At 38.4% G+C, this 16,556-nt stretch overlaps 1 protein-coding gene across 6 annotated transcripts in view; it reads right to left on the minus strand.

Annotated features, from left to right (window-relative positions):
- TPD52 (tumor protein D52) overlaps positions 1–16,556 on the minus strand; it is a 130,977-nt gene that overhangs the window by 20,577 nt on the left and 93,844 nt on the right. For all 6 annotated transcript variants that reach the window (XM_027561250.1, XM_027561249.1, XM_027561248.1 and 3 more), the window contains exons 2-3: positions 11,766–11,881; positions 1,298–1,446 (exon numbers count right to left, since the gene is read on the minus strand). In XM_027561250.1, coding sequence (XP_027417051.1) covers positions 1,298–1,446; positions 11,766–11,881 — 265 coding nt within the window. The remainder of the gene's footprint in view (positions 1–1,297; positions 1,447–11,765; positions 11,882–16,556) is intronic.

A 16,556-nucleotide genomic window follows, 5' to 3' on the forward strand; every position in this document is an offset into this window, starting at 1 on the left:
GGTAAGAGTTAAAAACAGTTATGAAGCCAAGATCAAAATGGGCCAGAGGTTAAATGAAACTATATCTCTGATTTTTTTTTTCCTTTTTCACTTAAGCTAAACAAAACAAAAATGAAATCAAATTCTTCACATTTCTTTCACAACTTTATTTTCTAAAAAGGGACCAGAAGTAAGGTGGGATCCAGGAGTACTTTTTATCACCCAAATCAATTTGGGGCAGCATAAAGAAATTTTTCAGTTCTCCCTATATGTAGAGTTACCAAATAAGAACTGGTGCCTTCTCAACAGGGGACATAAAAGGTACAACACTTCAAATGACTCAAGGGGGATATTTGCTGTAGCACAAAAGCAGAAAATTTACCACCCCCCTCCTCCCATCTACTCAGGGATTAGTGAAGGGAAAAACTAAACCAGACAAAAGAGTATGGTTCTTATCCCAAAGAGGTTAAGCCCACATTGTAGAAAGGGATGTTCAGGCATTTTTACTTACCTTGTCAAGATCAAATACCAAAAAAGAGAAAAAGAGAAAATGTTTAAGATGATACAAGGAATGGCATCCTGCATGTTCTTCCGCTGCCTACTTATATGGAGAAAGCAGGTGGGTACCCCCGTACTGCCACATTAGGAAGCAGTCAGCCTCGCTGGTGCTGGTCACCAGCTCAGCAGACGGGACTGCATAGAGAACACCTTTTGGAGACTCAGGAAATGGAGCTGCACCTTGATAATGCTGTACCAAAACCGTGTGATCAAAAAAGACCAGAAGATTAAGGGGTGGTCCTCTGCTATTGGCACACATCAGAGATGGTGACCTGAGAGAGTCTCATGCTGTGTATAAAGCAGGGTTAAAAAAAATAAAAAGACTGGCTCTGTACTTGGCCAGATCTTAGTTCAAACAGTGCCTCCAGACTTTGAGAGATTTGTGACCTCAACACTGATCTGATCCTGTTTCCTTATCTACGGCTATCTCACTACCCACTCTACTGGGTTATTCTGAGGACCAAGTGACTCATGTATATATCTGGTAAGTCAGTATATAACATTTTAAGAGCTTAGATTTTATATCTTCAACTCACATAGGAGGCTGGTTTTCTCGCTATACCCCAGAACAGTCCAAAAGAACAGTTGGAGAAGACTCAGATACACTTAGAACAGGCATGGTGGGGAAGGTTGCCCCGCACAGTATAGACAAAAGCTGCAGAAACCTCCTCAGTCCCTTTCCACCCCTCCCCGCTTCCAGACAAAAAGAGCAAAGTGTCCTCTACGTTCTCTAGAAAAAGGGAGGGTCAAGGGCACATACGCAGATGTAGCTGTCACATCTTGCCACCCTTTGGCAATGTTCTGTTTTAGTTCCTGTAGTGAATTGATCCCAAGTTTCCGCTTGATCTCCGCTAGGTGCTTCTCTTTTGCTGCTAACACTTGAGACAGAGTCTGGATTTCTTCTTCTACCTGCAAGGAGCGGGGTTGGGGAAGAGTTAAGATGATAAGCCCAAAATTATATTCAAAATTCCAGTCATTTTAAAACATTTTGGATTCATTTCTCTGCCTCTTTTAAAATAATATGTTAAGCAAATGGGTTGCTTGTTGATCTCTCCTGTAAAGCTGCTTTTCTCTCTTCTCTATATTTCAGTCTTGAGTTGTTCTCAGTCTCTCCCCTCTTCCTATACTTCCTTACTCAGTTTTATCATAGAGGTTCAGGGTTCAAACCTTTACACAGATAATATTCAAATTATTCTAACAGCTACTCTGACTACTGGGTCTGCATTTCCAGCTGAACACTGCTGCTTGAATGTCCATAAAAACTCACATTTATGTATTAAGTTAAACAAATCTGAAGTGAAAAGTGAAAGTGTTAGTCGCTCAGTTAGACATAACTGAGCATGGACTGTAAGCCACCAGGCTTCTCTTGTCCATGGGATTCTCCAGGGAAGAAGACTGGAGTGGGAAGTTATTCCCTTCTCCGGGGGTTCTTCCTGACCCAGGGATCGACCACCCAAACCATCTGAATTCCCACCAAAATACATACAACCATGCCAAATCAAAACACAGCCATATTGCATATTTCATATAAGTTTATGCATGCATACATGCTAAGTCCCTTCAGTAGAGTCCGACTCTTTATGACACTAGTCAATAGACTATAACCTGCCAGACTCTTCTGTCCACAGGATTCTCTAGGCAAGAATACTGGAGTGGGTTGCCATTCCCTCCTCCAGGGGATCTTCCCAACCCAGGGGTCGAACACATGTCTCTTTCGTCTCCTTCACTGGCAGATGGGTGTTTTGTTTTGTTTTGTTTTTTTTAACCACTAGCACTACCAGGAAAGCCTCATATGCGTTTATACTTCCAATATAAATCACAGTTCATACTGTCAATCTTTGTACCTGTCAAACTCACAGGCATAAATAAAACACACTCTCTCCCAGAGTCCTGCAGAAGTGTGGGCCCCTCTGATGCGGACTGACCAGCCTCAGCTTGGTGGTTAGAAATAGGCTCCTGACCCATCAAGTGGCTACTAGCCAGTGAACTGCCTGATGTGCCAAGGGATGCTCGAATAATCACAGTCTCATTCAGGAATGCAGTTTGAGAAACTAAGATCACATTGGGAGGAGAAACTGAAAAGACTTGGATAAAGAAGCCCTGAAGGACAGGTGGGGCACAGCGAGATTATGTAATATTACAGAAGCCTAAATATACTCGAGGAGGCCAAAACTATAAACAGAAGCTATGAAGCAAAAAAAAAAAAAAAAGAGTAGAGGAAAAGGCACAGCTAGGAAAATAGAGGGAAAGGGGAGACCCACAGAGAGAAACAGACACCCAAGACTTCTGTCCCAGAAGTCAAAAAACTTGGGTCCCTGAAGTATAGTTGGCCCTCCGTATCCACAGGTTCCACACCCACAGATGCAACCAACTGCAGACTGAAAATATTCAGGGGAAAAAAGTTCCAGAAAGTTTCACAAAGCAATATCTTGAAACTGCCATGTACTGGCAATTATTTACATAGCATTTATACGGTATTTACATAGCATTTACATTGCACTAGGTATTATAAGTAATCTAGGGATTATTTAAAACATATGGAAGGACGTGCATAGGTTATATGCAAATATTATACCATTTTATATAAGGGACTTGAGCATCTGTGGATTTTGATATTCACAGGGTTCCTGGAACCCACCCCCTGCAGACACTGAGGGATGACTGTACGTTCATTAATATTCAAGACCCTCAGAAGGAAGCTTCTCTAGGCTTATTGCAAAGCCATATCTCAGTCTTGACCTACACAACACTTCCATGGGTTCAAAGACAGCATGGCCTTTAAAAACAACATAGAGTATTATTAAGTGAACTGAGAGCACTCGGCAAAAGGAAAGAAGAATAAATCAAAAGTGATGTGGCTGCCAAAAAAAACCCCAAATAACATACTCTAAGATGGCATTAATTAGAATACAGGTCCAGAACAAAGATAATCATCCATGCTTATATGACTCCGAGCTTCCCTGGTGGCTCAGACAGTAAAGAAGCTACCTGCGATACAGGAGACCTGGGTTCGATCCTTGGGTCAGGAAGATACCCTGGAGAAGGCAATGGCAACCCACTCCAGTATTCCTGGCTAGAAAATTCCATGGATAGAGGAGCCTGGCAGGCTACATGGGTTCCATGGGGGTGAGCTACATGGGGTTCATGGGATTGCAAAGAATCAGACATAACTGAGCAACTAACACAGTCTCTAAGATCCTGACTCTTAGTGACCCCATGGACTGCAGCCTACCAGGCTCCTCCATCCATGGGATTTTCCAGGCAAGAGTACTGGAGTGGGTTGCCATTGCCTTCTCCGGTCTATAAGATAGGACTCCACAAATTATATCTGTTTTTGGAAGTCACAAAACGCAACAATAAATGTATGAATGAATAAGGTTTAAAATCAAGCAAATTAAATGATTTGCTGCAAGTCATTAAGCTAATAACGCAGAAATCGGAATTTTAATGCAGGTTTTCTGACTCCACTTCTCAGTTTACTGGCTAATTCTCATTGTACATTGTTAGCTTTCTAATACTTTTCTTTACCTTAATTACAAATGTTCACATACTTCAAGGAGTAGACTTAAATGTTAAGTTTTGTACCCCTTGACACATCTCTAAAGTATTCACTTGCCCTAATGAAACTTGGAAAGAAAGACCACTATAAATCTTTCTGAACAATACATGACCCAATATATTTCCTGCTTTTGTTGATAATTGTGTGCTAACATACCTAGCTCAATCTCAGCACACTAGAGCGACAATTTCTTAATTCAACATTTGTGTGTGTGTGTGTGTGTGTGTGTGTGTGTGTATACATACACACACAAGAATCTCTGACATGAATCAAGAAAAATGGAATAATGAGTAGAAAAGTTACTACAAAGCTATGGTAATCAAGATTGTGTGGTAGACTTGAGAGTCCAGAAATAAACCCATACATTTATGGTCCACTGATTTTCAACAAAGATACCAAGCAATTCAGTGGAAAAGAATAATTTTATTCCACAAATGATGCTAGGACAACTGAATTTCCATATGCAAAAGAATGCAGTGGGACCCCTAAGTCAGACCATATGTATTAAGATGGATCAGAGAAATCTAAGTGAAAGAGCTAAACTATAAAACTTTAAGAAGAAAATAGAGAGGTAAATCTAAATAATCTCAGATTAGGCAACATCTCTTAGATATGATACCTCAAGCACGAAAACCAAAAAACAAACCAATATCGTCAAATTTTAAAACTGATGTGCTTCAAAGGATACCATCATAAAAGTAAAAAGATAGCTAACAGAATTGGGAAAATGTTTTCAAATTACAAATCTGATAAGGGTCTAGTATGCAAAATATATTAAAAAAACATAGCTCAATAATAGAAAAGCAAATATCCAATTAAAATGGATAATGGATTTAAATAGACATTCCACCAAAGAAATATATAAATGACCAATAATCATATGAAAAGATCACCAATACCATTCATTCGTAATTAGAAAAGTTCAAGTAAGACACCACTTCATCCCTACTAGTATGGTGTTCAATAATCAGTAAGACAAACAATACCAGTAAGACAAATAATATCAAGCACTGACAAGGGTGTAGAGAAATTGAAACCCTCATACACTGCTGATTGGAATGCACAATCGCACAGTTTGGCAGCAAAATAGCATGACAGTTCCTCAAAAAGTTAAACATGGAGTTGCCATATCCACAAATTTCATTCCTAGGTACAAAACAGGAGAACTGAAAACATATGTTCACCCAAAAACCTGTACATGAATGTTCAGAGAAGTATTACTCATGACAGTCAAAAAGTGGAAACAATCTAAGTGTCCAACAGCTAATGAATGGATAAACAAAATGTGGTGTATACTTTCACAATAGAACATTATTCAGCCATAAAAAGGAATGAAGTACTGATAGGTACTACAACATTGATGAACCTTGGAAACATTATATTAAATGAAAGAAGCCTGTCACAAAAGACCACGTGTTGTTTGATTCCATTTATAAGAAATCCCTTGAACAGGCAAATCTATGGAAACAGAAAGTGGATTAGTGGCTGCCAGGGACTGAGGCAGGGAGGACTGGGGTGAACACTGGCGGGAACAGGATTTCTTTGAGGGTGAGGAAATGTTTTAGAATTAAATAGTACTGATACTTGTATAAACTTGTGAATATACAATGAACTATACACATTAAAAGAATGAAATTTAATGTAAATTACATCTCAAAAAGAAGTTTAAAAAAATGGATGGAGGAGATTTTTATCTCTTAATTTCTACAACTATTTCAAGCAGTAACTCTAACATAAAAAACAGAAAATTATCATGTTTTAAATAAGAGTGCTGGAGTGGAATGCCATTTCCTTCTCCAGGGGATCTCCCGACCCAGGAATCGAATCCAGGTCTCCCGCATTGCAGGCAGATGCTTTACCATCTGAGCTACCAGGGAAGCCCCAAATGATTTTATTACATCTAATTATTAGGATCATTATTATCATATTTTATTATGATAGCATAATCTATATATGATGAGAGGTAAAGTAAGAGTATGGGCTTCCATGGTAGCTCAGTGGTAAAGAATCTGCCTGTGATAGAGGAGCCACAGGAGATTCAGGTTTGATCCCTGGGTCAGGAAGATCCCCTGAAAAAGGGAATGGCAACCTTCTCCAACATTCTTGCCTGGAGAATCACATGGACAGAGGAGCCTGGCAGGCTAAAGTTCATAGGGCTGCAAAGAGTTGGACATGACTGAAGAGACATAGCACACAAGCATGCAAAGAATATATCTGCCATATCTCATGGAGTTTTCATAAAAATTGTATAAATTTCTGATTGAGTATAAATACTATACAAATAAAAAAGTAAGCACACACATCAGAGTTCATGAGGACCTGGACACAAGACCCAATGTTGTAATGTAAGACCTTTGACCTTAATCTTCATAATTTTGGATTAGGCAATGGTTTCTGACAAGTAACAACTAAAGCACAAGTCACTAAAGGAAAAACAAATTCAACTTCCTCAAAATTAAAAACTTGTGTGCTTCAAAGAGTGAAAAGGAAAACCTATAGAATGGGAGAAAGTGTTCACAAAGCATATGTCTGATAACTTGTTAAATAACATTACATAATCCAATGGGAGATTTAGATCTCTGTTTTTTTCTCCGTCAAACCATAAAAACAGTAATATCTGCCTCATAACACTGTTATGAGGATTAATGAGAAAATGACTGTGAAGAGTTCAGCCACACAGCAAGTAGTGTGTGCTTGCCATGCAGCAATAGTCTGTGAATATTAGTTGCTATTACTATTAAGTTAATATCATTGATAATGAAATAATCATACTGAGGGCTGCAAGGATTTGGAAAAACTGTTCTCTCACATACTATGAGAAATCTTCTGGCTAGCGTTTTGGCTTTGTTGGTGTACATGGTAATGACTGTGTTCTTAACACCCAGTAGGCCCAGGGATTCTATTAATACTTCTAGGAATTTATTCTAAAGAACTAATGAAAGGACTTCCCTGGTGGCACAGTGGATAGGAATCTGTCTGCCAATGCAGGGGACATAGGTTCGATTCCTTGTCCGGGAAGATTCCACTCGCTACAGAGCAACTAAGCTCGTGCACCGCAACTACTGAAGCCCGTGTGCCTAGAACCTGTGCTCTGCAACAACAGAACCACCGCAGTCAACAGCCCAAGCACCACAACAAGGAGTAGCTCCTACTCACTGTAACCGGAGAAAGCCCAAGCAAAGCAACAAAGACCCAGCACAACCAAAAGTAATAGAGGTGCCTAAAGGATTATATGTATCTCCATCAAAATACTGTTTATAATAGCAAAAAAAGGAAATAACTGAAATGATATGCCCATTAATTAAATGATATGTCCATTAATTAAAAATGGGCTTGCAGCAATTTAAAAAACAGGCTATTCTACACCAATTTAAAATGAAATTGTAGGAGATCATTTACTGTCACAAAATTTTTTTTGAAATTCAATTAAGTGAAGAAAAGTTATAAATGTGTATTCTGATGTCTTCTTAAAATACTGAAATGTTATAGCAATACACACATAGAAAAAAGTCTGCAAACAGATAATCTAAAACTTTTATGCTGTAAAGGTAATTTTGCTTTTCTTCAGTGCTTTTTGTTTTTACGATCAACATGTGCAACTTGTGTAAAAAGTATTTTTGTTTTCTCTTTTCAAAATAACAGTATTAGGCATGTACTAATACCAAATACTCTGTATTTTTCACTCTTACTCTCCTGATGGGGCTTATCACCAATCTGCCTTACCCATCCTATCCCCACCTAGTTTATAAAAGCTGATGTAAAGAGGTAGATAGAACAAATAAGGAAACAGAAGATCTGAACACTATAAACCAACTATAAACAGAACACCTCACCCCAAAACAATAGAATACACCTTCTTTTCAAATGTACATGAAACATTCTCCAGGACAAAGCATATCATTAGGCAACAAAACAAATCTCAATAAATTTAAAATCATACAAAATATCTTGACCAACCATAATGGAATAAATCTAGAAACCAGAAACAAAAGGAAAACTAGAAAATTTATAAATTTATCCAGTTAAACAACATGCTCTTAAGCCACCAATGGGTCAAAGAAGAAATCAAAAAGAAATTAGAAAATACTTTGAGACAAATGAAAACAAATACACAACATATTAAATCTTATGAAATGTAGTAAGAATAGTGCTCAGAGGGAAATTTATAGCTGTAAATGCCTACATTAAAAAATAATATTTCGAATTGATAACCTAACTGTACACTCTTACAGAATTAGGAAAAGAAGAGCAAACTAAAGCCAAAGCTAACAAAAAGAAAGGAATTAAAGATTAAATTAAAGATTAAAGATAAACAGAATAAAGAACAGAAAATCAATAGTGAAAAATCAATGAAATCAAAGCTGTTCTTTAGAAAGAACAATGCAATTGGCAAACCTCTAGTCAGACTGACAGAAGGTAAAAAAAAGGAAGATGCAAATAACTAAACTCAGAAATGAAAGTGGTGACAATACTACCAACCTTATAGAAATAAAAAGATTGTAAGAGAATATTATGAACAATTATATGCCAATAAACTAGATAACCTAAATGAAATGAATGAATTCCTAGAAAATTCACAAAATGATTGAAACTGACCAAGAAAAAATAGACAGTCTGAACAGACTTATAACACATAAAAAGACTGAATGAATAATTAAAAATTTCCCAACAAATAAAAGTTCAAAACAAGAAGGCTTCATTGGTGAATTCTACTAAACACTTAAAGAAGAATTTAAGCCAATCCTTCTCAAATTCTTCCACAAAAGAGAATGGAAAACTTCCATTCCAAGAGGCCAGCCATTACCATGATACAAAAAGCAGACAAAGATATAAGAAAAGAAAATTGCAAGTGGATCTCTCATGAATATAGGTGCAATAATATTTAGTAAAATACCAGCAAACCAAATCCAAAACCATATTAAAAGGATTATACATCAAGGCCTAGAATATATACACCTAAGATAAAGTGGAATTTATTCTAGGAATGTAAGGATGATGCAAAATATGAAAATCAATTAATGTAATATACCATATTAATAGAATGAAGGGAAAAAATGCACGATCATCTTAATAAGTGAAGAAAAGCATTTGACAAAATCCAGGACCCTTTCATGATAAAAACACCGAACAAACTATGAATAGAAGGGAACTTCCTTAATATGAATAAGTGTATTTATAAAAACCAAGAGTTATCATCACACTGAATGATGAAAGACTGAAAGTATTTCCCCTAAGACTAGAAACAAGACAAGGATGCTCACTTTCACCACTGTCATTCAACATAGAACTGGAGGTTTCAGCCAGAGCAATAGAGAAGAAAAATAAATAAAAGCCAACTAAAATGGAAAGGAAGAGTAAAACTACTTTTGACTGCAGATAACATTATGTTATATAGAGAAAATTCTTAAATAATTCACAAAAAATTTAATAGAGCTAATAAGCAAGTTCAGCAATGCTGCAGGATATAAGATTAATATGCAAACTTCAGTTGTATTGATATTTCTACACAGTAGCAATGAAAAATCTCAAAGTAAATTAAGAAAATTCTGTTTATAATCACATCAAAAGAATAAAAAAAACTTCAAAATAAAGGTAACTAAGGAAGTATAAGACTTGTGCCCTGAAAACTACAAAACATTGCTAAGCTAGAGAAGACCTAAATAAGTGGAAAGACACTCCATGTTCATGGATTGTGAGATTTAATATTGTTAAGATGATTACAATCTTATTGTATTGTAATAATACAATACTCCCCCAAATCAATCCTTAGATTCAGTAATAATCCTATCTAAATCCCAATGGCATTTTTTGGTGTGTGGGGGGAAGTGTAGATTCTAAAAATTAATATAGAATTGCATGAGACTTTAAACAACAATTTTGACAAAGGAGAAAAAGGTGAAAAGGTCATACTTCTCGATTTTAAAACTTACTACAAAGTTATAGTAATCAAGAATGTGGTACTCTCAGGAGGACAGACATATAGATGAATATATCAGAATTGAGAATCCAGAAATAAACCTTTACATATACACGAACTGATTTTTGACAAGGATGCCAAGAGCATTCACTGATAGTCTCTTCAATGAATGGTACTAAAAAACCTTCACATGTGAAAGAATGAAATTGAACCCTACCACAAACCATATATAAAAATTAACTCAATGGACCACAGGCTTAAATATAAGCTTTAGAAGAAAATATTGTGTAAATCTTTATGATCTAGTTTTGGAAATGGATCCTTAGATATAATGCTAAAAGAGCAAGCAACTAAAGAAAAAAAATTGGACTTCATCACAGAATTTAAAACTTTTGTGCATTATGACAGGATGAAGAAAGTGAAAAGAATGTATGGAATGGGAGAAAATATTTGCAGTTAATATATCTGATAAAGGATCTAGTATCCAAATATATAAAAAGCTCTTCTACCTCAACAACAAAAAGACAAATAATGTTTTATAAATGTGGGAAAGGATTTGAATAGACTTTCTCCAAAAAAGGTATGTAAATGACTAATATGCCCAGGAAAAGATGCTCAATATCTTATTCATTAGTGAAATACAAACCAAAAGCACAACAGGATACCATTTTACAGTCACTAAGGCGGCTATAATCAAAAAGACTGAAAATAAAAAACGTGGCAAGGATGTAGAGAAGCTGGTGATGGAATGTAAAATGGCAACCCTGCTGTGAAAACAGCTTGGCAATTCTGGAAAACAAAAGTTAAACATGGAATTACCATGTGATGAGCAATTCTACTTCTGGGTATATCCCAAAGGAATTGGAAATGGGTATTCAAACAAGTACTTTTACACAAATATTCCTTAGCTCAGTATCTACAATAGTTAAAAGGTCGAAACCACCCAAATAACCACTCAACAGATGGACAGATAAACAAAATATAATAGATACATACAAGAGAATATTATTCAGCCATTAAAAAGCAGTGAAGTACCAATACAAGCTCAACAAGAATGAACCTCGAAATTATTATGCTAAATGAACCAAGTTAGATACCAGAAATCACACGCTAAGTGACTGCATTGGAATGAAATATCCAGAATAGTTAAATCCGTAGAGAGAGAAAGCAATTAGTTGTTGCCAGGGAATGAGGGAGGGAAGAGTGGGCATGCCAGCTTAGTGAGTATGGGGTCTCCCTTGGACGTGGTAAAAATGTCTGGATAGAAATGACAGTTGCATAACATCGTGAGTTTGCTAAATGCTACTCAGCTGTACACTTTGAAATGGTTGATTTAAAAAAAAATTTTTTAAAGAGGAAGGGAGAGAGTGAGGAATGGAAAGAAAATTCAAAGAACTTCTATCCACAACATTGCCAAAGGTAGAAAGAAGTCACCAAAGCAACTGAAAGCCAAGTGCATCAGGGCTAGTGAGGTCACTTAGAAGACATTCACTAGTGGCCCTCATCCATTTCCGACTTCACACTCTACTTCTCAGACCCACTTTACCCATAAATACCCTTCCTCGTATTAAAAACCAACTGGTCTCACATGTTCCCATTTCCTCCTCCTCACTCCAGCTCTCTAGGGTGAGTAAACACACATTGCTTTCTCTCCCCTGAAACTGACTATACAGTATCACCAGGTACTTTAGAAAAACAAATAATGACATATTTTAAGTGCAAAACGAAGCTCCAGAAGGATGGCTCCTTTACCTTTGCAAGTTCTCTTCTCAGCTCCTCTCGCTCCTCCTCTGACAGAGTCTCGGTGGCACCAATCGTGGCAGCAACATCTTCCCCTTCCTCAGGTACTGGGTCTGTTCTCAGCAGACCTTGTTGAAGACAAAAAAAAAAAAAGTTTGTAAAGTATGAAAGCTAAGTAAAATTTTCCTTTGGACTCCTTCACAGCCCCAGCCAGAAGAAAGCCAATGAGGTAAGTGCCATATCTCATCTTCCTGCTTTCAAAAGGCCTGGCTCTCCTAGGAAAGGACAAGGGGAAAAAAAAAAAAAACAACTTATGAGGTAACGACTAAAACCCACCAAATTACACTCTTTCAAAATAGGAATTTAGAAAATACAGCATTCTCTCAGCTTCTGTTCATTTCTCCAGTCACAATATACTTACTACAAAGCAGAAGAGTTAAGAGACCAAGAATGAGATCTTGCCAAGACTTTAAATGCTTAACTAGTAAATCAGCATGACTAATATTCACAGAAGGAGACTGTAAATGTCTTTAGCTTCCTCTACTAGTCAGATTTAACTGTTACAGCCTCAGTGAAGAATAGCCTAAAGAAAGTGTATTCCATTTCTTTCCCTAGTGGAAGTGGGAGACATCTTCTTGTAACTTTTTAAAAATATGTTTCATCCACTCCAGGCAAGAGAATTCCACAGACAGAGGAGTCTGGCAGACTACAGTCCATAGGGTCACAAAGAGTCGGATATGACTGAAATGACTTAGCATGCACGCACTCATCCACTCAAATTTCATGAACAAGCTTACGGTTGCCAGAGGGAAGGAAAAGGGAAAAGGATAATTTGGGAGTTTGGGATGGACATGTACACACTGCTTTATTTACAATGGATAAACAACAAGGGCCTACTGTATGGCACATGGAACTCTACTCAGTGTTATGTGGCAGCCTGGATGAGAGGGGAGTTTGGGGGAGAATGTGTATATATATGTATGACTGAGTCCCTTCCCTGTTCACCTGAAACCATCACAACACTGTTAATCAGCTGCACCCCAATACAAAATAAAAAGTTTAAAATATAAAATTAAAAAAATATGCCTCATCCAGATAACCCTTTAGAATAAAATCCTAATTTATATGCACACGTGCTAAGTCACCAAATCATATCCAACTCTTTGCAACACCAGGGACTGCAGCCTGCCGGGCTCTTCTGTCCAGAGCATTTTCCAGGCAAGAATACTGGAGTGGGCTGCCATTTTCTACTCCAGGGGATCTTCCCAATCCAGGGCTTGAACCCAAGTCTCTTGCACTGGCAGGCAGATTCTTTACCACTGAGCCACCAGGGAAGCTCCTAATTTATCTAGGGTTGGCCAAAAAGTTCTTTCGAGTTTTTCTGTAACATCTTATAGAACAATCCAAATGAACCTTTTGGCAAACACAATATATTCAGAAAAATGACCAACACCCATATAAAAGCTTTCTACATCATTTAAGACCAATCCTGCCACACCCACTGCCCTGAAATAACAGCCAGTGTCTACCCATCCACCAGAAAGAATTCTGTATTTCCAGAGGGCAGCCAGGGAGGCACCTGACTCTCAGCAACTCCCCCTTCTTCTGCCCAACCAACCAAGTACAAGGCTAAGGGCAAGTTCAGTGAGGCCCCTGAACCTTAGGTGCAGAATTAATGAGGGCAGTTAATTCAATATAAATAATTTTAATATTTTAATGCAACATTTTTAAAAAAATAAAAGTTAATTCAAAGAGTCCATGATGAACAAAATATCAAATTCTTAAACAGATAGGCTCAGTATGGCTGATTTTTCCTTTTTCCTCAGGTTCCAAGAGTGGCTTATCATAACACTGTTTCAGATCTTGTCTTTATTTAAAATGTTAGTATTTTGTTCATCATGCACGGATGCTTAGTCACATCTGACTCTTTGTGACCCCATGGACTGTGGCCCGCCAGGCTCCTCTGTCCATGAGATTCTCCAGGCAAGAATACTGTAGTGGGTTGCTATGCCCTCCTCCAGATCTTTTGGATCCAGGAATCAAACCCTCATCTCCTGCACTGCAGGCAGATTCTTTCTCACTGAGCCACAGGGGAAGCCCTTGTTCATCATGAATTTCTTCCATTTTAAATTTCTTAAAATAATGCATTAACATAATACTTATCTGGACTGCAGAGCTTTTCGATGCCCCCTTAAATTTTACACCTGAAACAAGGCCTCGATCACCTTTCCATAGTCACTGTTTTGCCATCCATTTCCATGGTTTGGGATTTTCAGTCTCCTCTGACAATAGCTTTTTTTTTTTAAGTCTTTATTGATTTTGTTACAATATTGCTTCTGTTTTATGCTTTGGTCCTCTAGCCATGAGGCATGTGAGATCCCAGCTCCTTGACCAGGGATTGAACCTGCACCTCTTGCATTGGAAGGCGAAGTCTTAACCACTGGACCAGGAGGGAAGTCCCATGGCAAAGGCTTTTTTGCAGAGGGAACCAGGGAAAGGTCTCCTTCTCTTCCTGCTCTTCGCCTCTTTCCACCAGTAAGTGTTACAGTAATCATACCAGCCCCCACGTCCACTTCTGGGAAGGGCTAGCTCAACCACAGTGGCAATGTGGCACCCGCCCAAAGCAAGATGCCAGGCAGCAGATGACAGACTTAGCAGGTGGGCAGAGATGAAGGAGAGAGAACAAGCCTGCTGTTCAACAAGCAGCAAGCACCATGGCAAGCCCAGAAGTATCCATCCCTATGTCCATACGTCCACTGAGTAAAAGGTACAAAGACACTTGCTCCCAGTCTATTGTATATTCACTGCACAATAGCAGTTGATAATTAAAATGACAACAATCAATAGCATAACAGTGCCTACCTGAAAGATGTTTACAGAATTGTGAAAGGCATAAAAGTAATACAAATAAAACAGTTCAAAAACTGGAGTGGTGAATAGGATATGATTAAGTCCTCTCATGCAGAAACGATGTGACAGCTACAGTCAGTGGATGGAAAGGCTCAATGAATAGTTGCTTCTGCAGGTCCCTCCAACATATCTGAAAACGGATTGCCCAAGTCATGATCAAAATCTTATCAAGTCACTCTCTGGCTTAAAGTGGTTCCTTTAGTGGTTCCCTGTTATTTTCAAGGCAAAATTCAACCCCATAGTTAGCACATAAACCTTACTGGACCCATCCCCTGATATCTGGCACTGGAAGCTGGAGCCAAATCAGACTCTGCCAAGATGCTGTACTATGTACAGTCAGAAACCACAGAGGAGGGAACCCCCTGGTGGTACAGAGGTTAGGACTCTGTGCTGTCACTGCTGAGGGCCTGATTTCAATCCCTGATCAGGGAACTAGGATCTCACAAGACTCATGGTGCAGCCAAAAAGAGAAAAAGAAACCACTGAGGACGGACCATGTATGCTTGCAAATGGATCCCATGTACCAGGTTATTAGAAAAAGAAGCTTAAGCAGGAGAATGGAAGAGAAGCATACAGGCAGCAATCGTACAAGGCAAGAGAGTAAGCACCACAACAGAGTTCAGTATGCTGCTGCTAAGTCACTTCAGTCGTGTCCGACTCTGTGCGACCCCGTAGACAGCAGCCCACCAGGCTCCCCCATCCCTGGGATTCTCCAGGCAAGAACACTGAGGTGGGTTGCCATTTCCCTCTCCAATGCATAAAAGTGAAACGTGAAAGTGAAGTCGCTCAGTCATGTCCGACTCTTCGCGACCCCATGGACCACAGTCTACCGGGCTCCTCCGTCCATGGGATTTTCCAGGCAAGAGTACTGGAGTGGGGTGCCATTGCCTTTTCTGAGAGTTCAGTATAAACATCCTTAATTTTATTTTTAATGTAATGTTTTGCTCAGATGTCTCAAGTTCACTAGGATGCAACAAAGCCCAACTAAACTCAGGTGCTAAACTTACCTTAAATAACAAATATTCTTTTGTGTTTTTAATAAACACTATTTTATAAATCTGCTTATGGGGGATGATGATAATAATAATATCTAATACTGCTTTATGAATAACCGTTCAATTCCAAAAATAATCTAAGATGATTCTATTAATACTAATCAAGAATTTAGTTGAACTACCAGGGAAAATAAGTGGCTCAGGAAACGGGGTTCTGGGATTGTCCACAGTTAGCTTTGGGACTACCAAAATGACCTTGAGATTTTATGCTCACAGTCTAAGAAAGCTAGTAATTACATGTCTGTTTTTATCATATTAGCCTGTAGGTGGCAGCAAATTATCAACATTAGAATTTAAAGATGAGGTTTGTTTTATGATCAACTAGGGAAAAAACTGGAAATTAAGGACATGAAGAAAGAACAGAAAGACAGATACAGAAATCATCTGAAAAAACCTAACAATCATGATTTAGGAAAATTAATAATAACCACAGCCGCTGCCACAAAGTGCGTTTTATTTACATCCAAATTTGAGCTGCTGCTGCTGCTAAGCTGCTTCAGTCATGTCTGACTCTGTGCAACCCCACAGACGGCAGCCCACCAGGCTCCTCTGTCCCTGGGATTCTCCAGGCAAGAACACTAGAGTGGGCTGTCATTTCCTTCTCCAATGGATGAAAGTGAAAAGTGAAAGTGAAGTCACTCAGTCGTGTCCGACTCTTAGTGACCCCATGGACTACAGCCCACCAGGCTCCTCAGTCCATGGGATTTTCCAGGCAAGAGCACTGGAGTGGGTTGCCACGGCCTTCTCCGAAATTTTAGCTCAGTGGTCCTAATACATTACATCATCTACGTTAACACTTGTGAGACAAGGATCACCATCACCATTTACAGATGAGGAA

Source organism: Bos indicus x Bos taurus, chromosome 14, assembly GCF_003369695.1.
Source record: "Bos indicus x Bos taurus breed Angus x Brahman F1 hybrid chromosome 14, Bos_hybrid_MaternalHap_v2.0, whole genome shotgun sequence".
Lineage (NCBI taxonomy): Eukaryota > Metazoa > Chordata > Mammalia > Artiodactyla > Bovidae > Bos > Bos indicus x Bos taurus.